Genomic DNA, 25,671 nt, shown 5'->3' with positions numbered 1-25,671 from the left:
GATGTGTTATTATAAAGTGTTGTATAGATGATACACTCCACAATCATGTTACTTTGGAGGGAATGATTGTTTAAGCAGGTGAATGGGGTGTTGTTCAAGCTCACATACCTGAAGTCGGCTCCAGTATTTTCACCAGAGACCCATAGAACATAGAACATTACAGCGCAGTACAGGCCCTGTCATACCAATCTGAAGCCCATCTGACCTGCACTATTCCATGTACATCCATGTCGTTACTTTGAGGGTAGTCAGAGGCATTGTTGAGTAATTACGACTTTGAGAGATGATCTGATTTGATTTACAGATTTTTTTTTTTTCTCTTTTGCGTCCTCTTTATATCCTTATAGTCTCAATGTGACTTTTTTTTAATTTCAGTGATGGTGGTCTACGTTTTGGGGAGATGGAGCGAGACTGTCAGATTGCTCATGGTGCAGCCCAGTTTTTGAGAGAGAGGCTTTTTGAGGTTTCTGATCCTTATCAGGTGCACGTGTGCAATCTTTGTGGACTAATGGCAATTGCCAATACCAGGACACACACTTACGAATGCCGAGGATGTCGTAACAAAACTCAGGCAAGTATTGAATATCCAGAAGCTGATTTCCAAAGAGCACACAAATGTTTCAACACTCTTAATACTGCAATTTTCAACAATACATGTAATCTCCTTTGTAGAAATACATATGGTAGTTAGGCATACAGACCCATGTTGTGCATGCTGTCTGTCAAACTACTTCATTTGGCTTGTTTTAGGGATATATAGTTCTCCCCTTTTGTTCGCATGTCATATATTTCTGTGTTTATCTCAGTGTGTTGCTGAAATGCCACATAGTGCTTGACCATTACTTTCTTCAGTCAACTCTTTTCTTGTTTTCTATTGAGATTTTTGCATTGTTTCATTTGTGTCTAACGAATAAGTCAATGCGAACCCCAAATTTAATAGTTTGTTTTGTTGACCAAATTTTTTTTTATGGGATTCTCCATGATAAAATCCCTCAATATTTGTTGTATTCCACTGCTTAAAAAGCCCAGTGGAATTGTTGGGCAAGGAAATCTTGAAACATTTTCTGATCCATATTTGCTGTTAGCATGCACCAGAAACCAGTTACATTACCACCTCCTCTATTCTAATTGATCATCTTGTCCAACTGCATATGTTTGGTTCTTATTCTCAGTCCACCTGGAAGGATGTTGTTAAACTTGAGAGGGTGTAGAAAATTTTTACAAGGACGTTGCCAAGACCGGAGGGTTTGAATTATACAGACAGACTAAATAGGCTAAGGCCATTTTTTTTTTAACCTAGAGTGTCAAAGACTGAGGGGTGATCATGAAGGATAGGGTGAATAGCCAATTCCTTTTCCTAGGGTGAAGGAGTCCAAAACTAGATGTCATTGGTTTAAGGTGAGTGGGGCAAGTTTTAAAAAGGACCTGAGGGGTAACTTTTCACGCAGAGGATGGTGCATGTATGAAATGTGCTGAGAGGAAGTTTTAGAGGTGGGTACAATTACAGAATTTAAAAGGCATCTGGGTGGCTAACTTAATAGGAAGGGTTCAGAGGGATATGGGCCAAGTGCTGACAAGTGTGATTAGATGAGATTGGGTTGTCTGGTTGGTTTGCATGACCTAAGGGTCTGCTTCTGTGCAGTATGGTTCCATGACACTCTGAATCTCATCAGTACCTGTCTAAAATATGCAAAACCAAAGTGTCTAGATTTTGGATGGAACAGTGACTTAGGCACCATCTCTGCAACCGCACCTGAAATCAAATTAGACTGATGGAAAGAAAGTCTCCTTTCTCTTGTAAGTTGTGTTTCAAAAGAGTTTAGATGGTTTCTGTTGGGCATGGACTAAAAAACCAAAACTGGCTTGAATTGACTGTCCATGGTTTAATGGTTAACTTTTTTGAAATGTGAGAACCTGATAAACCCTACTTTAATGTTTCAGATTTCTGTACATTCTTTATTTTGGGGATATATCTCAAGCTTGGAAAAAGGGAATAAGTAGTTTATGTAGAAAGTAGTGATTTTTGTCTTTTGGATTGAATGCTCAGAATGGAGGTGAAAGCAAATAAAAATGTGAGAACCAGGTGCAAGAATAGGCAATCCAGGCCATCAAGCCTGCTCCACCATTTAATACAATCACAGGTGATCTTACCTTGGTCTTAACTTCACTTTCCTGTCTATGGTCTGTAATCTTTCAACCAATTTTAAATTAAAAATCTATCTCCTCTGCCGCACTGTGGGGTAATGAAACCCATGACATTCAAACCGTTGAGAGAAGTAATTTCGCCTCCTCTCAAATAAGGTGCAAATAGGAGGGAGTGGGTGAAATGGGAATTAGCTTCTGTGATTGGACAGTACATTGGGGAACCAATATTCTTGGATATCCATGCTGTGTAGCTAGGGACTTTCTGTTGATCAGGCTGAAAAATATGCTGAATGCTAACAATAGAGAATGATGGTTTTCAAGTGTACAATCCCCAAGAAATGAAAGGAAAACCATAGCATGTTAATATTTTTAAATCTTACTGATTGAGAATGTAGCTAAAATTGACATGAGCAAGTAGATAAAAAGTAGGATGATAACATAGCAATGCAAATTGCCTAAGAGCTATTTTACTTTTTTAAAAAGTAAAGGCCTCATGTGAGTTTTGCGAGTTTGGTTGAATTCAACATACTGATTACTCCAGCGTACTGGGGAAGGCTTGTGGAGAAGTGCTTAAAGCCATGAACTATTTTGAGCAGTGAGTGTACAGAGTAAATGACAGTAAATAGTTAGAAATGTGAATGGAGCAAAACGCTGTGACAGCAGTTGACAGTTTGTAGTATAGCTTTTGAAAATTGATGCTTGCCTTTTAATCATCATGTTCTTTGACTTTCAGATTTCATTGGTACGGATGCCCTACGCCTGCAAACTTCTTTTCCAGGAGTTGATGTCAATGAGTATCGCACCACGAATGTTGATTTCTTAATAGACTGTAAATGCTGAGCTGTTCTTGCACAGGCTAAGCATATGACAAAATACTGAAGTAGTTCAACATGCCACTGGCAAAATTATTTGCAGAATGATTCACATCATGTGTTAAAGATGATGTGATGGTACTGCTTAAAAATACCAGATGTTTTGTACATTTGTTTGTGTTCACTGTTCTCACTGATGATTTCATCAGTGGTTTTATTTTTGCCAGAACTGTAAGTAGACTTTGTTGTGTAAACAAAAATAAAATTTTGTATTTTAAGCATTGTAGAAAGTTTTGTTTTAACTTTATATACAATTTATCGCCTGATAATACAGAATGTTTTGTATTCCTTTCCCCGATATATAAACAAAAATCCCATTACAAGTACAGTGAAATGAAAGGTACATCAACAAGCATAATTAACCATAAGTAACCAAATGCTTAAGAAATGATCCCTTGGAAAGTCAATTTACTATGCATTGGGGACAAAAAGCAATATACAGAGTTGGCACTTATCCCTAGAATTCCCTGTTAGTAGATGAACTCCATGTAGAGCCAGTGGTTGGCTTTTGGTTCCTTTTACTGATTTTTTTTTCATGCTTTCTTTTTCACTATAAAATAAAAGACCAAAGTTAGTAGACAGGAATGCCCAAATTTTATACTGTAGATATATGGTAATCTTAAATACAAGTCTTAAGACTCTTAATAATCCACACTTTGCTAAATACCTGAGTTTTCAGGAATCTCACTTTCTGATTTTGTTTTCAAGAAAGTTACATTTTTAGGAAAGGTAGGATTCACCTTGACATGAGCTTCTGGATTACACACTGGTGATGTTACCACAAAACCACCATTTTCTTATTTTTTCCCTGTCCAAACTAACCACTATTACATGATTCTGGAGAACAAAGATAATTTTATGGCTTATTTTCTCCATTGTCATTTTTTCTGTTTATTATGCAATGCCCTTCACCACCTATATTATTTCCACCCACTAAACTCCACAGAACATTCTGGTGCTTTTGGTGTTCAGACACTATCTGTTGCCTCCTCTTACTCAACAAACTGAATCTGCCCCATTTAACTTGATACTGATCCTATGCCATTTGCTAGCTTTTTTTTGAAGTTACATTTATACAGAAAGTGTTCAGGTAAAAAGAAGTCAATTTATGTCTCCCATCTGTTGATTTCTAATTTGATTCAATTATCCCATGCTGAAATTAATTTCTACAAAGATATGCACACAGAAAAAATCATTACAGTCCTTTCAGCAATAAAGAAGTTCAAGAGGTACATTGTAGCACATTTGCATTATTTATATGGAACACCGCACTCACTCTTTAGTTCCTCAACCACATGTATGCTTCCAGCAGCTGCAGCTTCTCCTCTGGTATTTGCTGCATGGCACTCATATTCTCCAGCATCATCTTCAGTGAGAGGAGAGATCTGAATATAAATGGAAATAAGTATGCTTGGAAGACACCAAATTATGTGCAGTATTTACATGTACTGTGTTTCTGGTCCTTGTGCTTCAAAATTCAACAACACTCCATACCTTCACCTGTTGAATCTTGTGCAGATTGTACTATTGTATTGACAGTCTTCAGCACACTAGATGTGACATTACAAAATTTCCCTAAACTAGTTTCGTTACATTTCTGCCCACCTTTCTATCCTCCATCTCAAAGGAAATTTGTTTTGACCTTGTCTTAAGGTCCAAAATAGACAGCTTCTTGTGAACACTCAGAGAAATTAGAATGCTCTCTGTCCCAAACAGACTGCCCAGACAGTGACAGTTTTATGAATCAATTTCATATCAGCTCCTTTTCCTTATGAAAAGTTTGGAAGAAGAGAATTTGTAATTGACTAGGGATAAAGCAAAGAGTGGCAATGGTCTCAAAGTCTAGTGGAGCTGAGAGAAGTGACTAAAATAAGTTCCTGTTTTTAGAGCGCTCTGGCACTAGCTGTGTTTATGTTTGCTTAATTTTAGGAAGGTGCTCTTAAAATATGATGAGCCCACTACTTTCTTATGCAAAGGCCCTATTTCATATATTAGGTGGGTACCCAGAATGTTTGAACTGGAGTCTGACCCAGTATGGTATGATGTTTGTTTTTTTTGCCACATTTTGACTGATGGTGAGATGGTATTGACAAATTTCTAAGCCCGAGTCTTTAAATCAAGCATCTTTTCACTTTTTCTTATCTCTCCCTTGAATGAGTGTTTATTTTTTCTGACATCAGTGAAAGGCACCATAAAACATCTAACTACAAGTTGCTGCTTTGTGACCCTTTTATAAACTGAGAAATATGTTGAACTTGAGTCTAATGCACAATCACTACACTACAAGTCAAATCCCCTAAACAGCAAGATTGTGAACTTAGTGCTCAGTTGTGGGTAATTGATGTTAATTTAAAGTTTTACTTTTTGTAGCGATGACATGAATTTCTCAATATTCATACACATTGATTTAAAAACTTACCAACACCCATCCTGTCACCTCATGCTTCTCTGGCCCACCACGAGTCTGGATAGCAAGGTTGTCACGGTCACCAGGCAGCAGCTCCATCTTTTCCACACCAGTTGCTGTTTTCATTACCTATTATTTAAAACTACATTAATATGTCCTTATTTAGTTTCCCACACAACTTCAAATTGCTGAAGGATCACATCATATGTTTAACAAAGTGTTTCTTGTATGAGCCCCAGACAAGTTACACCATGTCAATGTCTGTTCATTGAATGTCATTGTCTACAGTTCTCAAACAGCACAAATAGAGCTAAGAGCCTTCACTGTAAATGGTTTGAAAACTTAAATGAGCAAATATTTAGCAAATCAGTTTTCACTTCAATGCAAGATAACATCAATAGACCCTTCAAAGTATTGACTTTTTAAAAATTCTTTATAAGCTGAGCAGACTTTATAAGGGAGCATGATAATGCTATCGTGCAGTTTAGATGCAGTCAATCAACAGAATAAATTGAATTCCATATTCTACCCATGTCAGATTAGTCACTGAGAGTCACAAATAAGATGAGCAAAAGCTTGGTAAAAGAAGTAGATTTTAGTGCGTTCTCTTGAAGGAGAGAAAGACTGGTGTTTGGAGGTTGAATTCCAGAGTTTAGGCCTAAGCCAATGTAAGACCACCACCAGCAGTAGAGATTTTAAAATTGGAGAAGTTCAAGTTGGCAAACTAGCTGTGGTCAGTTATAGAAAGATTATGGAGTTGGAGAAAATCACAGAAATAGGGACAAGGTCATAAAAGGATTTGAAAACCAGCATGAGAATTTTTTTTTAAATTAAAGGGTGGCTTAGCATGGAGTGTAAGTTTGTCAGCAGAGCCTGGGGAGATGGGTGAGTTGGACAGTGTGTATTAGGACATGAGCAGCAGAACTTTAAAATGACCACAAGCGTGCAAAGGGTAGAACAATGAGCGGTTGGTAAAGAGACCATTGGAATATTCAAGTTTATAGGTAGCAAAGGCATGAGTGAGGGCTTCAGTAGAAATAAGCTGAGACAACCAAGGTGTTGAGCAATGTCACTGAGGTGGAAATAGGTGCTGACTGTGATGGTGCAGATAGGTGGAAAAAGTACATCTTAGGGTCCAATATTTCACAGTTGCAGTGAGGTATAGGTGGATACTGTCAATATATTTGTGGAAAGTGACTGTTTTTGGATGATGTTGCTGAGGGACAATGTGTAAGTGAAAAATAGAAAGTAGCTAACAATAAAACTTTCAGGGATATGGACGGTAAAAGTCTAGGAATAGAAAAAGAAGCTTATTCTCTTGCTACAACTGGACTGATAAGGAAGAAACAAGGTGAGTGCTGTTTCTCCAAGTTGGAGAGCCGTAGGAGCAGATTTTCATGGTCAACTCGATCAAAGGTAACAATTGGGTTGAGGAGGAATACCGTTCCTTTGTCAGGTTAAGTCATAGATGAAGCTGAGTGTGTAAAGCAATAGAAGGTAGAGTTCAACATGGAACCCTGTGAGACCATCCACTTTGATTCAGGGATATGGGAAAAACAGGAATATATGTTTAATCTGTTTTAGCTAGCTATGGGCTGTGCAAGTCCAAAGAAATTTGGTGTTTTTGTGTACAGGTTACTAAATCCAGATTACTACAACAGAAATTAATTGAAAAGCCTAAAAACATTATGGTTTTTTTTCTCAAAAGGCCTGGAATACAAAAGCAATCCTTCTGTAAAACAGAGCCTTGGTCATAACTAATCCAGAGAATTGTGTTCCGTTCTGGGAACCAAACATCAGATACTTGGAGAGACTACAGCAAGGTTTCACCATGATACAGAATTTGACGAGTTACTTATAACATCAGATTGCATAAATTTAATTTTGTATTCCTTTAAATGAGAAGGTTAAGGGCTATCAAATAGATATCTTTAAAATAATTAATGGATTTGACAGGGCTAATAAAGAAACTACGAGAAATCGTTCTGATAAAAATAATTTTCTTCAGTATATAAATAGAAGCTACTTCCTCAGATGTTCGGGACAAAAGGGCAGAATCTTAAACTAAAACAAGGTCATTCAGCAATTAAATCAAGAAGCACATTTTCACAGAGGATAATGGTGCTGGATTAAGTATAAATTCAAGCTGGTACTGGTAAGAACTTTCTTAGGTCAGGTTATTAAAGAATGTGAAGCAGAGGTGAATACATTGACTTGACATGCAAATCAACTATGATCTATATGAACAGTGCAACAAGCTCAAGAAACTAAATCATCTCCCCTTGTTTTTAACCTTTCTAGAGAAAGATTGAGAATATTCAGTAAAAAAATTATTGTTAAAAAAACTTTGAAAGGTAAACAAACTATTTCCTGTTGTTAGGAACGTCAGTGATAGACTTGTCGAAATAAATTTATTATTAAGAGAGTGAGGAATTACGAAAGATATATTTACTGTTAGGTCATGGCATGTATGGCCATAGAGAGTGCTTAAGGAAGACACCATTGTATCTTTTGAGTATAATCTGGATAAATATTTGAAACAGAGGAAGCTTTTGGACTATAGGGAGAAAATATGTCCATGAGGTTGGGTTGGATCATTCAAGCAAAGAGTTGGCAGAGATACAACGGTCAGATATATGGCATAGTTAACAGGTAAAATGAGAGTCCAAACCAGGGGATTGATGGAGTTGCTGATATATCTGTGGTCTAAAGCAACTAAGATTATCAAGCAAAGATCTTATTGGAAATATTATTTTATTTCAACATGTTAAGTCTTAATATATACAGATTTGGATTATAAGATTAGTGCAAACTTTTTAATTAACTCACACTCTGACTCAACACTGTGGTTACATTTGGTGGCCCAAGTTTTAAATTACCCACAAGTGCATAAGGTCATTTAGAATCTTGCATGAAATCTGTTACAGAAAAAAAAAAGTCTTAGCTCTTCAAACCAAATTGATATGAAGAAGTAACTGAAATCTGCTAACCTTGTTCCAGGTGAGTACAGGTGTAGGTACTCCAATAACTTCACACGAAAGATAAACTTGCGACCCACTGACATTCCAGATCTCCTTGGGCTGTGTCACAATGACTGGAGCTGCAGAAGGCAAACGACATGAACTTAGTTTCTTGCTGTTAACAACAGATGTGGGAAAGAAAAGAAGCAAACCTTGTATTTTGGATTCCACAACTCTGTGAGATGTCCTGCCCAATGTGCCCAAACTTTAGAGGGTCAAGAATTGGCCTACTCACTCACATGAAGACCCATGGCAGAAACTCTTGACCCTGAATAGACATTAGCCTCAAATTGATAGACAGCTGATGATGATATTATCTGTACAAAGTGAGGACTAACAGCAGAGGTTAGTTCCCATGTGACCAGGAACAGAGGGAGAAACACATGATAATGACTCACTTTGAGATGTATTTCATGAGATTTGAAAACTGTCAAAGGCTTGAAATTCACCTAACACATATTTCACTGCTATTACTATATCCAGGGGAAATTCTAGCCACCTTGACAATGTTGACCATCGAGGTTAAGACATTTAATATTTAGAGTACAGATTTAACCTGTCATGCCAAAGTTAACATGGCGACGTGGGGCATTAGCAGTGAGGGGGGAGGGGTGGAAATGCAGCATTCCAACTACATCAGAGGGAGGACAGTGCAAGAAGCCACTAGAATGGAAACCATTCACTGTATTTGGGTTGAGGGAGTAGCAAATGTGCAAGGAAAGTAGAGAATGAGATGAGCAGTGTGTAGGACTGCAAATATATAACATTTTCTGTTACTTGAAGCACCATGATAACACTGGAAGATGGAACACACTTGGTGTAACAGAGGCGACAACAAGAGGAGCCATGGATTTCACAGGATCCGTGGGCAGAGGAATAAGCAACCTTCAGATCAGTCATAATAATAGGGGAATGCATGAGTCCAACATAAAACATTTAATAGGAAAGCACTTGGAAAATAGTGATAGGCTTGGACAGAGTTAGTATGGATTTATGAAAAGGAAATGATGCTTGATAAATCTATGAGAAATTTTCAAGCATGAAATTATAGGAGTTGATAAGGGGGATTTTGTGGATGTGATCTACTTGGACTTTAAGAAGGCATTCAATAAGTTCCCAAGAAGAATTTGCATCCAAAATTTAAGTGCATTGGATTGGGGGTAAGTGTACTGACATGGTTAGAGAACAGGCTAGAGAAATTGCTTGAAAAACTCAGCAGGTCTGGCAGCATCTGTGGAGAGAAACGGAGTTAACATTTCAAGTTTGGAGAGTTCCGAAGAAGAGTCTCTGGACCCAAAATGTTAACTCCATTTCTCTTTCTACAGAAATGCTGCAAGATCTGCTGAATTTTTCCAGCAATTTCTGTTTTATTTTCTATGAGGTCATTATGTTTTTGTGGCTTGCTAGAAGGTTCATGGGGTTTTATGAATGGGACACTGCCCGTTTTCTGGCTTCTCACTCACTATGAGGAAAGAATCCTGACTCAGACTCCACCAGGGGCCTGCTGATTGTGCCCAAGCTCCTGAACCAATATTGGAGCTGCTCTTGATTTACTGTACACAAACCCCCTGGCTGGAGAGTATGTCTCCTTTGACTTAACTGAGGCCTACTCACCTTAGATTGTGAGACATAGCCATGATTGAAGCAGATGCAGTGTGTTTGGCACATGCTACTATCACATGGTGTAGGTGTGCAACATATATGTTGTATAGCAACATGTTCACCTCCTGGACTGATGACAGCTGTCAAAACTGTCACAAGCTTTATGTCTGCGCAAAAAGACAAATCATTACCAATATACTATGAGTCTGTTAGTTCTGGCTGAGGAGGCAATGTGTAAAAAGACATGGAAAGAAAGGCAGGGATACTGTGAGCATTGAAGTAGACACAAGAGCACGAAGAGAGCAAGGGGCTGTCTTGAGATGCAGCCTTTCTAAAAAAAAATATTCATTTTTAGAAGGCTGTGAGCATCATTGGCTGGCCAGCATTTATTGCCTGTCCCTAGTTGCCCCTTGAGAAGGTGGTGGTGAGCTGCCTTCTTGAACCGCTGCAGTCCAGCTGCTGTGGGTTGACCACAATGCCTTTAGAGAGGGAATTCCAGGCCTTGTCCAATCCATGAGTTGAGTGCCTATCCCTACGTTTAAAATGTCCTTGCTGCATCATTGTAAAGTGCAGCACGAAAGGTCAGTTGATGGGAGATGTGCCAGGCTGATGCTGGCAGGCTGATATGTGTCAAATTGCATTACCTCTGGACATGGGGTTCATGTGATCGCTGGATATGGAGTGTGCCCTGCAGAACTGATGTCTAGTGTAAAAGATGGGGAGCTCGAGTCACCAGTTACCCGATCTGACATTCACATCAAGAATACTTAGAGTCTATCTCAGGGAGAATATCAATCAGGCAAGATGAAATAATAATGAGGGTGATAATAAGCATCTCGCCACTCACAAGGGATAATCTCCTTTTGATGTCCAGGACTGGGTTACAGAATGCCACTTCTTGGTCTCAATATCAAGAAAAAACTTACAGGATATTTCGCCCAATTTTCCCAAATTATTCCCATTGCCCACATTGTTCAGGGCTTGGGAAGACCCTGTTCAAAATCTCTGAGTGGATCAGGCATTAGAGGACTGCACTGCTCTGGATTTTTCAGAAGTGCTTTGAGGTAAGAGTGGCCAGCTTACCATGACAAAACACAACAAACGGCAAGTTAAAATAATGTAAATTTCTAAAACATTCTTATAGAATGGCCCTGGAGTAAAGTCTAACCCTCAATATCATTAAACCAGCCAGGGGTGTCCAAGCAATTTTGTGAGCTATATATAGATATTGGCTGGACAGCTTGTTTCTGATGCAGAGTGACACCAAAAGCATGGGTTCAATTCCCACAATGGCTGAAGTTACCATGAAGGACTTGCTTTCTCAACTTCATGCCCCTATTGGAAGCATGGTGACTCTCAGGTTAAATCACCACTAGTCGTCTATCTCAAATGAGAGCAGCAGACCTCTGATCTGATAAAGACTATGGCGACTTTGCTTTTTGTTTTATTACAGATGCGAACTGTGAAAAGCTTTAGGAGCAACATATTAAGTCTTAACACACGTTTTCATATAAACAGGCCTTATTATTCCAGACTTATCCAGTAAGTTGCAACAGGAACATAAACAGTTCTTCACAAACCTCAAGGTTACCATTCAAAGATATCAAACTGGGAATGGAGTCAAGAATGCAACAAATTATGCAAAGAGGAAAAGATAACTAGCCACCACCCCCCCCCCCCCCCCACCCCCAACCACCCCCCACCCCCCCACCCCCAACCTCGTATTTATAATGGAATGAAATATTCACCATAGAAAAGATTGCACTGTCAGCAAACCCTTTCAGACAAGATTCTGTGCACTTGGCTGTGTTCATTATTAATCCTATTCTTAACAAAGGCATGCGAGAACCAATGGTTAAAAGCCACTTCTGCTGATAGGTCAGCAAAAGATTAATAGACTGCAATCATTTATCAAAACTAGCCAGACTTGTCATTGCATGCAAGCTATTAATAAGATTAGACATGCTTCTGCATATTTCTAAAGTGAATTAAACAAGGTTTGATTGATGCAATACAAAATAACTCTGATCCAGTGCTAATGAGCACACTACCATGTTGATCTGTCATGATTTCTTAGGCATTCTTGGTACTTTAAAAACAAAAGTAATATGAAGTCGAAAGTTTTTTTAACTTTTAGTTCATTTTAATCACATTTGATAGTTTGTATAACGTTTCACCAACAATGTATAAGTCTTCAGTTTTTAAAAATACATTTTGGAACATAGACATCATTGGGAAGGTCAGCATTTGCTGTTAAACCCGAGATATCCATGAGGAGTTGATGGTAAACTGCAGTCTTTGTGGTAAAAGTACTTTTACACTGCTGTTAGAGAAGGATTTCCAGGATTTGATCCAGTGATGAAGGTGTAATGGTGGGATTTTTCCAAGTTATGACAGTCTGTGACTTTGAGGGAAACTTGAAGATCACAGTTTTCCCATGCTCCAGTTGCCCTTGTTGTTTGAAGGGTTGGAAGTCACAGATTTTAGAGGCACCAGCAAAGCTGCCTTGTTAATTGGTAATTACAGCAGTGGCGAGAGAGAGATCATACACTTAAGCCTCTGCATGGACTTCACACCATTCATCCTGGATGGTGCTGAGCTTCTGGAGAGTTGTTGCAGCTGTACTTATCAAGGTAAAAGAAGAGTTTTCCATCTCATTCCTAATGCGTGCCTTGTAGGTGATGGGCAGGCTTAAGGGAGTCTAGAGATGGAGCATTTAGTGTCAGTCCCATCTTTGAAGCATTTGGGGTATTGAGCCTTTCAGAAAATTCCCAAAAAACTGTATTTATTTTCCAACCAGCTCCAACAACATAAAATCTTCCTCATTGATAAAGGTCAGTGGTGAGATGCTGGAAACTGTAGATCATGTTCTATATCCTGGGAGCCTCCTAGCAATAAAGGCAAACATAGATGACAAAACTCATCCTCCAATGTTCCAGTTCAGTATTTGGCCAATTGTGGATAAATGGATTTGACCACTAGGATCTCAAACCCAAGACTAACTTTACAATTTATTGGGCAGCAGTGACCCTGCACTACTCAATGCCTCAGAGACATGGGTGACACATTGCAGATATCTCAAAGCAGTGGAGAGCCTGCAAACATAGAGGTTAGGAGCAGGAGTAGGCCATTTCATCCTTTGAACCTGCTCCATTCTTTCATAAGGTCATGGCTGATCCAATTACTGTACACTTCCACATACCCTCAGATAACTTTTCACCTCCATGCTTTTCAAAAATCTATCCACTTCTACCTTTGAAATACTCTAAAACTCTCCTTCCACTGACTTTCGAAAAAGAGAATTCCAAACATTCTTCACTTTGATGGAATAAATCCTCTTCCTCTCTGAATTGAGTGATAGCCTCTTTATTTTTAAAATAATGACCATCTAGTTATAGAATCTCCCACAAGAGGTAACATCCTTTCGAAAGCCACAATGTTCAGAACATTCACAATCTTATATGTTTCAATTAAGTCACCTTTACCCTTCTAAACCCCATTGGATAGAAGGTAAAAACAATGACTGCAGATGCTGAAAACCACACACTGGATTAGTGGTGCTGGAAGGGCACAGCAGTTCAGGCAGCATCCAACGAGCAGCGAAATCGACATGATGAAGGGCTTTTGCCCGAAACGTCGATTTCGTTGCTCGTTGGATGCCCCATTGGATAGAAGCCTAGCTTGTCCAACCTAAGTGCCACCAGTGTAATATTACTTGTACTTGAACTCTTTCCACATATTTTGCCATCATCAAACCCCAATGTCATCTTGTTGAATCTTTGATCAGTGTTCTCTATAGCATTAATGGATGTTCTACTGTAGTGGTACAGTATCTTAATTGAGATCGAAATGTTACCTTGCATAACCTATTTTGTTTATTCTCATTTTAATGTCCCATTTATAACATAAAGTAAATGTTTTTAATGGCTTTTTTTCTGCCAGCAATTATACTTTCAGGGAAATAGATACTTCAGCCATTTGGACCCTTCCATATGTTCATATGCAATATACATATTATTTCTTCGTTTCCAATAATAATGAATTACATCTTTCCCAATAACTGGCACCTCCTACCTTACCTATGCTATTAACCAATGTCTTCTCGATTGTTCCATTACCTTTGTGTAGTCATTCTGTTCTCTATGCCCAAATCATATAGAAAGAATGAGTTGAGTTAGACCACACTGAGTCATTACTGGGAAACCCAATCTTTGGATGGATATAAAATATTGGTTTTGAACAGAAAATAGCACAAATTTAACAGAATGATAACAGGACACCAAGAGTTAAACCATGAACAGAGGTTTCACAAACAAACTTTGTATCCCCTGGAATTTAAAAGGATAGAAAGTAACTTAATTGAAGTTTTTAAATGTACCAATGGAAGCAGATAAGGTAAATAGAGAGAAATGTTTTCATTGGGAGAAGAATCTAGAATTCAAAGACATGACCTTGAAGAGCCATAGATTTCAGGAGTGAAATTAGGAAACAATTTCTCAATATTTGAGATAAGCTTGGAACTCTCTTCCACAGAGGGCTAGATCAATTATTACTTTTAACTCTGCGATTTCTAGATATTTGTTCGGCAAAGCTATTGAGGGATAAGGGGAAAAGTTGAGTATTTTGAATTATGTCAGTCATGATCTTATTAAATAGTAGGACAGACTTGAAGGGCTGAATGGTCTCCTTCTGTTCCAAATAAAACTGAGGGGGAAGTCATCCCCAAAGCACTAACATTTCTCTCCATGCTTGCTGAGCGCTCCCAGCATTTTCTATTTTTGTTTGAGATTTTCAGTATCTACATTATTTTCCATCTTTATGACCGACTTGCTAATGATGCAAAGCATGGTTGCTACACTTCAGGAAGATAATTGAGAGAAGAAAGTCTTTTTTATTCTGCCTAACTGGACACAAATACAGATCCACAACAGAGGCTAGCTTAAGTTTCTCAAAGAACATAATAAAATGTGCCTGAGTTTGGAATCTTAAGCTTATTACAAACAAGAGCAGACATGAGTTCGCAGCTAACAAAAAATGTCTTTCATTAACTGCTGCAGTACATTTTATGAAAGAGCATTGAGCCCAAAAGTCCCTAATGTAAATATTGGGAATCCACCCAACAATGACCTCCAATGCTGACCCAACTAAAATTGGTGAGGTCACAGGCAGGTTACTCATTTTAAAACATCAGTGATGGGTATTTGCACTGTTTGTGATGCACTTTGGAGTTGAAAATTCACAAATTCCCCAAATCTTCTGGAATCTTGGCTGCAATTCAGGCCCCATCTGTTGCTAGTTAGACTGTCATGCTTGGTCCCAGGATATGTAGTGACCCCAGTGCTCTTGCAACTACTCCCACACTGCTAGACTTGTTTGGTCAGCCTTGTACAAGTCATTACTGCCATAGAAAGCCAGGAACATTTCCCTGGAATCATTGGTTGCACTCTTCATCAGCACAGTGGGAAAGCTGGGAAAAGACTGTAGATTTCCCTTTCCTATGTGCTTATACTGATTATGATAACAGCATCAGGTTTAAGTGAGACTTACAATTCTTAAACACCACAAGTTAAAACCAAGAAGAATATAATCATTATTTCCTACCTATTATGACTGTGCTGTCATGAGCCACCCTCAAGATAATGAGCAACAATCACAAATCACTTTGCAACAGATTGCATGCAATCTGGCACAACTCTCAGAATAAAAAAAATCTTTCTTCTGTTCTAACTAGTTCCAGGCAAGGATTACATTCCACCTAATATCACTGTGGGTGATCACATGCTTCAGGTTATGGATTGATGCAGCTACCTGGGTGACGAGAGTGCAACTGATTCAACTGTCAGCCTTGGCTCAATGCTAACCCACTTGTTTCTGAGAAGATTGTGAGTTTAAACCTTGCCCTAGAGACTCGGGCTGATACTTTAGCATAGTGCTGAAGGGATTTTACACTGTGTGAGAGGCTGTTTTTCACATGAGGGATTAAGTGGAGACCCTGCCTGCCCCCTGAGGTGGATAAAAAATATTCCAGAGCACTTTTGAGAAATAGTACACGAGTTTGGCAGGTCCTGTCCCACATTCACCTTTCAGTAAACATCACAAACAGACTTTTTTTGGTCATTACCTCATTGCTGCTTGAGTGCAAAGTGGCTGCAGTGTCTCTAGTTTAGAACAGAGAATACACTTGACATGGTGACTCACTGACTGCAACATATTTGTGAATTTTCCCTTGTAAATGGGACTATATTATTTCCTCTGTTTACATGCTTGAGAAGCAGATAAAGGCACAAACAGTTACTTTAAATGTAAAGTGAGTATCCCTACAGATAGAATCCCTACAGTGTGGAACAGGCCCTTCAGCCCAACAAGTCCACACCGACCCTCCGAAGAGTAACCCACCCAGATACAATCCCCTACCCTATGTTTACCCCTGACTAATCCACCTAGCCTATACATCCCTGGACCACTACAGGCAATTTAGCATGACCAATTTACCTAATCTGCACATCTTTGGATTGTGGGAGTAACCCAAAGCAAACTCACCCAGCCACAGGGAGAATGTGCAAACTCTAATCAGACAGTTGACCGAGGCTGGAATCAAAACTCTGCTAACCACTGCCTGCTATTAAACTGGCAGATTGTAGGTTAGATCTGAGGATACTAATGCAGCAGGGAGATGGGTACCTGTAGTTCCAGTGTAAAGGAGGTTGAGGGTAGTGAGGTCAGGGATAGGTTTACAAGGTCCCGAGAGAACACCAGCAATCAGGATGTTGATTTGAAATGTGTGTACTTCAATGCCAGGAGCATCCAGAATAAGGTGGGTGAACTTGCAGCATGGATTGTTACTTGTCATTTCGATGTTGTGGCCATTTCAGAGACATAGCAAAAAGAGGGGCGGCAAGGTTGTTGCAGATTCTGGGATTTAGATGTTTCAGTAAGAACAGAGAAGATGTAAAAGTGTGGGGGTGGGGGTGGGGGGGTGGGGTGGGGTAGCATTGTTAATCAAGGGTGGTATTATAGCAGCTGAGATAACGTTTGAGGACTCATCCACTGAGGTAGTTTGCACTGAGGATAGAAACAGGAAAGGAGAGGTCACCTTATTGGGAGTTTTCTATTGGTCTCTGAATTGTTCTAGGGATGTAGAGGAAACGATAGCAAAGACTATTTTCAATAGGAATGAGAGTAACAGAGTAGTTGTTATGGGGGACATTAACTTGCCCAATATTGACTGGGAATACTATAGTTCAAGTAGTTTAGATGGGTCAATTTTTCTTCAATTGTGTGCAAGAGGGCTTTTTAATACAGTATGTGGACAGACCATTAAGGGGAGATGCCATATTGGATTTGGTACCTGGCCAGGTGTTAGATTTGGGGTTGGCGAGCACTTTGATGATAGTGACCACAATTCAGTTATGTTTACAATAGCAATGGGCAGGGATAGGTATATGCTGCAGGGAAAGAGGTATAACTGGGGGAAAGGCAACTATGATGTGATTAGGCAAGATTTAGGATTTGCACAAAATACTGACTTTTGGGATTGAAGGTGATTTAGCAATTTGGATCAGAAATTGGCTAGCTGAAAGAAGACAGAGGGTGGTGGTTGATGGGAAATGTTCATCCTGGACCTCAGTCACCAGTGGTGTGCTGCAAGGATCTGTTTGGGGCCACTGTTGATTGTCATTTTTCCAAATGATCTGGATGTAGGCATGGAAGAATGGGTTAGTAAATTTACGGATGACACTAAGTTAGGCAGAGTTGTGGATAGTGCTGAAGGATGTTTTGGGTTACAGAGGGACATAGACAAAATGCAGAACTGGGCTGAGAAGTGGCAAATGGAGTTTAATGCAGAAAAGAGTGAGGTAGTTCACTTCGGAAGAAGTAACAGGAATGCAGAGTGCTGGGCTAATGTTAAAATTCTTGGCAGTGTAGATGAACAGACAGATCTCGGTGTCCAGGTACATAAATCCCTGAAAGTTGCCACCCAGGTTGATAGGGCTGTTAAGAAGGCATATGGTGTGTTGGCATTTATTGGTAGGGAGACTGAATTTCAGAGCCACGATGTCATGGTTCAGCTGTACAAGACACTAGTAAGGCTGCACCTGGAGTATTGCGTACCGTTCTGGTACCACATTATCGGAAGAATGTGGAAGCTTTGGAAAGGGTTCAGAGGAGATTTACTAGGATGTTAGGAAGGTCTTACGAGGAAAGGTTGAGGGAACTGAGGCTGTTTTTGTTGGAGAAAAGAAGATTGAGAGGTGCCTTAATTGAGACGTATAAGATATTCAGAGGGTTAGATAGGATGGACAGTGAGAGCTTTTTTCATCGGATGGTGAAGGCTAACATGAGGTGACATAGCCTTAAATTGAGGAGTGATAGATTTAGGACAAATATCAGGGATAGTGTCTTTACACAGAGAGTAGTAGGGGCGTGGAATGGCCTGTCTGCAACACTAGTAGAATCATCAACGTTAAGGGCATTTAAATGGTCATTGGACATACATATGGATAACAAGAGAATGGTGTAGGTTAGATGGGCATCAGATTAATTTCAGAGGTCAGCATAACATCGAGGGCATAAGGGCCTGTACGGCACTGTAACCCTCTATGTTCTATGTTCTATGATAATTCTAGCCTGAGAACCATCACTTCCAACCATGATAACCCTTGCTCCAGAGAAATCATGTTTGGGAATCACATAAAATGACTTTGATATCATTTTAATTACGGAGGAGGGAAATACAGACAGATGAATAATTGGAGATGAAGAAAGTCCTTCTGCATAGTGAATAGAGTCCCTGACTCAGGGTTGAAGTCCTCTCACCAAACAGGGTGAGTATCAATGTGCATATCCTTACCAATAACAGGCAATAAGGGTAGGAGAGATTCTTGGTTATCCATGTGTTAGGAAGAAAGTGGAACCTCCATTATCACTGTCCATAGTTCCAGTCTATCACATGCATTTGACTACTTGAGTGCTGATTGCATCAGTTGGCTGGATAGCTGGTGTGGATCAAAATGGTGCCACGTGGTTTAATCCCTATTCTGACTTGAGTGGTTTCAGTACTTGCCTCCTTGCCCTACCTGTGGTAGAGGTTGTAGCACTGTCGTTAAGACCTGTCTTTGTGCAGAGAATTGAAGAAACAGTAGAGATATTTCATTAAATGGTGAATAAAAGGGACTGCCAGAAATAACTTTACTAATTTATTCAGAAAATTCATTAAAGTTTAACTTCAACTTTATTAAAGTCTAAACTAGGTGCAATGTCCCAGTAGAGTATGTTATGGCTTGTTTAACTATTGAATATGAAAATGCTTCCTCTTCTAGGATTTCTTAAGTCACTTCTTTCTAAAAACATTTTCAGTTGATAGGAATCACGTGGTTAATGTGCCAGCCCCTAGTTTGGTTGCTTGCAGTGAATTGCATTTAAAAAGTAGACATTCCACATACAGTTCTGAACTTGCACCAACTCAATCATGTCACATGTGTGCACTGTTCTTTACCACAATTGATATGAATCATAGAAACTCTACAGCATGAAAGCAGACCATTCGGCCCATCTCGTCCACAGTGACCCTTGCACCTACATTAACCATGGCTAATTCACCTTGCCTGCACATCACTGGGTAATTCAGCACGGCCAATCCACCTAATCTGCACATCTTTGGACTGTGAGAGGAAACCAGAGCACCCAGAGGAAACCCACACAGAGGTGGGGAGAATGTGCAAACTACATAGACAGTTGTCCGAAGATAGGATCAAACCCAGGTCCCTGGCACTATGTGGCAGCAGTGCTAACCACTGAGCCACCATACAGCTTTATGATAGTTACAATTCCACTGGATAGAATAACTTAATGCACAGCACAGAAATAAGCTCTTTGGCCAATCTTTCTGTGCAAGTGCAGATTTTCAAATAGCTTTATTCATTTGTCTCCCTTACAGTTTCCATCTGTTTTCTTACATTCTTCCTTTTGAAATATGCATCTGATTCCTTTTGAACAGGTCTCCATCTCAGTAGCCATTTGTGGAAAAGCATTCCCTGTTTGATTAAGGCTGTGAGCGAAACATCTTTTCTAACATTCCCATTGACTTTTTGTGATAAAACTGAGTAATTTCCTAATGATTTATCAATCCATGAAAACAATCTTTCACAAGTTACCTTCCATCTGAAGGATGTTTTAATTTCCAAATCACCGTCAAGAACAAATTTGAATTTAAACATAACATCATCAGATCTACCAAAATCTTTACAACCAACAGATTACTTTTAAAGTGTTGCTGCCTACATGGATACTAATTTGCATACAGGGAATAAAATAATTAGATTTTAGATTACATTACAGTGTAGAAACAGGCCCTTCGGCCCAACATGTCCACACCGACCCACCAAAGCACAACCCACCCATACCCCTAACCTAACACTATGGACAATTTAGCATGGCCAATTCACCTGACCTGCACATCTTTGGACTGTGGGAGGAAACCGGAGCAAACCCATGCAGACACGGGGAGAAGGTGCAAACTCCACACAGTCAGTCACCTGAGTTCAGGAATTGAACCCAGGACTCTGGCACTGTGAGGCAGCAGTGCTAACCACCATGCCACCCAATGAATGGAGGATCTGGCTTTTGTTCAGGATGTAATGTCAGATGAGATAATTCACAGATGTTCAAAATGTTCTATGGGATCTTTCAATCCAAACCTTGTCATCCAAAAGATGATTATTATGTCCAATTGAATTACAGCTCTATCATATTAATGTGGCAAAGAACTGTGCACCGACTTGACATGATTCAGTTAGTGCAAGCTCAGAGTTGTACGTGCAAAATCTACTTTTGAACTAATCCATTGCATGCAGCCACATTAGGGGCTGGTCCTAATCAACACATCAACCATGTGATGTCAGTAACAATTCAGTACTGCGTTGACATCTCAGGCTGGATTATACAATGAGGAATTAAGGATTTACAGTCCGAGAGGTCTATACGTCAGAAACAGGCCTTTAAACCCATTGAATCAGTGCCTGTCAAAAACAACCACCTAATTCTAATCCCATTTTCCAGAACTTGGCCCATAGACTCGTATGCCTTGGTATTGCAAATGCACATTGAAATACTCCTTAAATGTTATGCTCTCAGCCCTTACAGACAGTGTGTTCCAGATTTCCAACCTCTGAATGGACCCTTTCTTTACCTTCCTCCTGCCCCCTGGTTATTAATCATGTTATAAAAATGTTATAAGTGGAGTGAAAGAAAGAGGCTATATGATCCCGAGAGCATGAGATTGCAAGTAGTTTCATTTCAGTTCACCTGAAACTGGCAAAAGATCGGGGAGCATCAAGCTCGTTCAGAGAGAATCCTGTCCGGAGCAAATCGAGCTCCACCAACCTCTATCATCTCCACCCAGCCCCGCCCCCGACCTTTTGCATTAGTGGATAAAAGTACAGTATCGCGTTGGAGACAGGCAGCTCACAGACTGGCCACACCCCCAAACCCAAGTCACCACCGCTCTCTTTAATTCTCTTTTCAATAAAACAAAATGATCCGTAAAGGCCGCTGGTTAGAGCTCACGAACTAATAAAGAGTTGGGCTGCGCCGCAGGGAGTGGAGTGCATCATTTCTCCCTCCAACTCTATTTTGATTTAGTCCCTACCCTCCCCTTCACTGTTTTGCTCACACAGCATTGCCCTGTGGTTTGAAGGGCAGTGCTTGTCACTGGCCACTCAGGTGTTTTTCATATCTTCCTGGTGGTGGAAATTGAATAAAGATTTGTGCACTTTGTGTCTTTCACTGTGTCTCACATCTGCACACACACACACACCATGGGTGCTGGGGAAAAAAATAAGCACTACCGCACTTAGGCGGTAGTGTGGGGGTAAAAAAGAAAAAGAAAAAAAAATAAAGAGTTGGGCTAAGCGTGCGTCTTTTGTGCAACCAACTCGGATCCCAGTATCCATTCAAATCTTAAGCAATTGTTCACTTCACAAATTCACTCCAAATTGATACGATCATCTTTCCCCCCTCTCTCACTCCCACTTTCTCTCCCTTTTCTCTGCCTTCTCTCTCTCCGCTCTCTCTCGTTTCCCCACTTAATTCTCTATCTCTGCCCTCTCCTCTCACTCCTCCCACCTTCTCTATCCCTTTCCTCTCACCCTCTCCTACTTTATGTCATGCCCGACCAGCACATGTTTTCTCTGTCATCCCGTCTATTACTTTATCCTTTTCCCACTTCCTGAGTTCCTCCTAAATGTGCCCGCTTAAGAGGCAAGAAGGCACATTTAAAAAGTTATTAAAATCTTTACGATCCAGTTACGAAGTAACTGCCAGCCGGACGCCAGTGTAGCTAGCAAATGGTTCTGTTTTTAATAATTTCAGTTCCTTCCAATCGGGATAGCTAGTGAAACATACTACCTGTGGACAAAGTTTGGTGATGATACTATTGAAAATGGTTGAAAGTACCTCCAGCACGTAACAGCTCTTAAATATATCAAGGATCTGAACAAAAACAAAACGGGTTTTAAAGTGCTACCTGATTATGCAGTTTTGTGGGTTATTTCAGTAATATGCAAATAAATTCGGGTGAAAACGAGCAAAAAGCTGTTCCGAAAGCCAGTGCACCTTGCATATGGATCACTGACTACGACCAGGGCGGAATTCTCGGGTAGAAAATGCGTCGAGGGCGAGAAAGAGAGCATTTGGAGAGTTGGGAGCAACATGAACTGCAGAGGGTAACACCCTCTCACCTAGACCTGGGAAATCAGTACGAGTGCAGTGCGGGGGACTGTGCCCACGTCCAACACTTGCCCTGAATCAATTCCCAGCTTGGACCTCCTTTCAACTCCACTCAAAAACCCCACGTTACCGCCCTGTTGGGGATTGGAGGGTAGTAAATCGCAGTGTATCAGGCAGGAGGGAGGGGAGTGCCAGGGGGGAGGCTGGAACCGATCCCAGAGCTGGGGGAGGCCGCGTGAGGCGGGAGCAGTAGGAGCGCTACTCCTAACCCTACAAAACAAAATACAGTTTACTCTTTAAAACTTCCCAGAAAGATCACTCACGAGCTGACATATTTGGCCTTAGTGTGGGCTTTCTGTGCAACCAAGTCTGTAACAAAACAAAGAACGGCGGATGCTGGAGATCTGAAAGACAAACAGCAATTGCTGGAGAAACTCAGCAGGTCAGGCAGCATCTGTGGAGAGAAAGCAGAGTTAATTTTCAGGTCCAGTGACCCTTCTTTGACTCTTCAGATCTGCTGAGTCTCTCCAGTAACCTCTGTTTTATTTGTTTCACACGATTGTTCACTTCCTCAGCTCTCCATAATTTCCCACCTGCTTTATTCTCTCCTCACTCCTCTCTCTCCTCCCTCTTCCTCTCGCTACTTTTGGTCTCCGCCACTTTCTTTTGCTTCCCCACTTAATTCTCTCTCTCCGCTCACTCCTCCCATTTTCTGTAACTCTCTCCTTTCCGTCACCCCGTTCTCACTGTAGTCTCCCTCCATCACTTTCTCTCTTACTCCTTTTCCCACATTATTATCCTTTTCCTCCACTTTCTCATTCCTTTCCCCACTTTATTCTTTCTTCCCACCACTTTTTCTCACTCTTTCCCCACTTTCTCAATCCTTTTCCCACTTCATCTCTCTTTCCACCACTTTCTCTCACTCTTTTTCCCGCTTTATTCTCTCTTTCCACCACTTTCTCTCACTCTTTTCCCCGCTTTATTCTCTCTTTCCACCACTTTCTCTCTCTCTTTCCCCGCTTTATTCTCTCTTTCCACCACTTTCTCTCACTCTTTTCCCCACTTTATTCTCTCTTTCCACCACTTTCTGTCTCTTTTTTTCACTTTATTCTCTCTTTCCACCACTTTCTCTCTCTCTTTTTCCCACTTTATTCTCTTTTTCCACCACTTTCTCTCACTCTTTTCCCCACTTTATTCTCTCTTTCCACCACTTTCTCTCTCTTTTTTCACTTTATTCTCTCTTTCCAGCACTTTCTCTCTTTTTCCCTGCTTTATTCTCTCTTTCCACCACTTTCTCTTACTCTTTTCCCCACTTTATTCTCTTTTTCCACCACTTTCTCCCACTCTTTTCCCCACTTTATTCTCTTTTTCCACCACTTTCTCCCACTCTTTTCCCCACTTTATTCTCTTTTTCCACCACTTTCTCTCACTCTTTTCCCCACTTTATTCTCTCTTTCCACCACTTTTTCTCACTCTTTTTTCCACTTTATTCTCTCTTTCCACCACTTTCTCACTCTTTTTTCCACTTTATTCTCTCTTTCCACCACTTTCTCTCACTTTTTTCCACTTTATTCTCTTTCCACCACTTTCTCTCTCTTTTCCCCACTTTATTCTCTCTTTCACCACTTTCTCACACTCTTTTCCCCACTTTCTCTCTCTCTTTTCCCCACTTTCTCATTCCTTTTCCCACTTTATTCCCTTGCGTTTCTCTCCATCATGTTACCTCTCACTCCGTTGCCCACGTTATTCTCTCTCCCCACACTCAGTCTCTCCCTCTCTCTGACGGAGGGATCCCTGCAGGAGTTTGCTCACCTTTCTCACAGGCTCCTTTCCCAATCCTGGTGATGGGTTGCCCTCCGTCCCTCTCCGCCCGTTTCGTTGCCGCTCTGAGTTCACAGCCATCGCTGTAGGTGACCCCGTCGCTGCCGCAGACCTGCTCGGGAGCCTTACAGCGGCAGCGCCCCCGGCCCCTGCGCTTGTTCCCCGAGCGGACGCACTCAAAGCCCGGGGCACAGCGGCCGTACCTGGACTCGCGGCCCCCACAAGGCGCTCCTTGGCCGGCCGCGCACACGGTGCAGCAGCCGCACGAATCACTCAGCTCCCCGAATGGACAGCCTCCGGGGAGCAGAGCCGGGCACTTGGACAGGACACAGGGAGGGCACTCAGTCCTGACCGTCTTCCCCTCCGCCCCCAGCCCCACCGCCAGGAGCAGCCCAGCCAGTAACTGCAAGCTCATCCTAACAGACATCTTCGCAAAGAACTCAAACCGGGAAGAACCCGGGGCCCCTTATACAGAAAACCAGGCTCCACCCAAACTCTCCCATTGACAGAAACTGAAATCCCATTGAGACGAACCAAACTCATCCAACACAGTCCAATCTCCAGTTCACAACATGAAACTCCCATTGCCATCCTTCAACCTGAACCCCATTCACCCAGGCTGCATTAAACTCTGTCCTCGTTAAACTAAGTCCAATTTATACAAATTAAGCGCAACTTCCACTAAACTCCCATTCGCACAGTCTGGCAGAATCTAAATTCAACACACAAATTTAAACTCCCAAACACGCCAACTCAGACAAACTTTCTTTATCTTAGTAAAGCTCACGTTAGTATCTGACTATTACGTGATAAAGTGAGGGAAAATTGAGGACTGCAGATGCTGGAAACCAGAGTTTAGATTAGAGTGGTGCTGGAAAAGCATAGCAGGTCAGGCAGCATCCGAGGAGCAGGAAAATCGACGTTTCGGGCAAAAGCCCTTCATCAGGAATAGAGGCAGGAAGCCTCCAGACTGGATAAAGTGAGATTGAGTACATTCTGATGTGAGACTTGTACATGGCAAATACCAGACAGCACTGCTACCAAATTTGTATGTGCTTACACTGATTTATATCTGGCT

At 40.8% G+C, this 25,671-nt stretch overlaps 2 protein-coding genes across 3 annotated transcripts in view; one reads left to right on the top strand and one right to left on the bottom strand.

Annotated features, from left to right (window-relative positions):
* Positions 1-3,235, top strand: part of polr2b (RNA polymerase II subunit B) — a 49,990-nt gene extending 46,755 nt beyond the window's left edge. Inside the window, exons 24-25 of the mRNA XM_072583996.1 lie at positions 376-571; positions 2,879-3,235. Coding sequence (XP_072440097.1) covers positions 376-571; positions 2,879-2,968 — 286 coding nt within the window. The 3' untranslated portion in view covers positions 2,969-3,235. The remainder of the gene's footprint in view (positions 1-375; positions 572-2,878) is intronic.
* Positions 3,236-3,238: 3 nt separating this feature from the next.
* igfbp7 (insulin-like growth factor binding protein 7) lies at positions 3,239-25,044 on the bottom strand. Of its 2 annotated transcripts, none has more exons than XM_072583998.1 (5): positions 24,585-25,044; positions 8,415-8,524; positions 5,437-5,553; positions 4,294-4,383; positions 3,239-3,567 (listed from the first exon to the last, which is right to left on the bottom strand). In XM_072583998.1, the coding sequence occupies exons 1-4, from the start codon at positions 25,018-25,020 to the stop codon at positions 4,297-4,299; spliced, it is 750 nt and encodes a 249-aa protein (XP_072440099.1). In that variant the 5' UTR covers positions 25,021-25,044; the 3' UTR covers positions 3,239-3,567; positions 4,294-4,296. The 2 variants fall into 2 exon arrangements, with proteins under 2 accessions (XP_072440099.1, XP_072440098.1); XM_072583997.1 differs by having other exon boundaries at positions 4,294-4,402; positions 24,585-25,042.
* Positions 25,045-25,671: the final 627 nt, after the last annotated feature.

Source organism: Chiloscyllium punctatum, chromosome 14 (assembly GCF_047496795.1).
Source record: "Chiloscyllium punctatum isolate Juve2018m chromosome 14, sChiPun1.3, whole genome shotgun sequence".
Classification (NCBI taxonomy): domain Eukaryota; kingdom Metazoa; phylum Chordata; class Chondrichthyes; order Orectolobiformes; family Hemiscylliidae; genus Chiloscyllium; species Chiloscyllium punctatum.
Note: the sequence above shows the minus strand (reverse complement) of the source record. Positions and strands in the feature narration are given on the sequence as shown.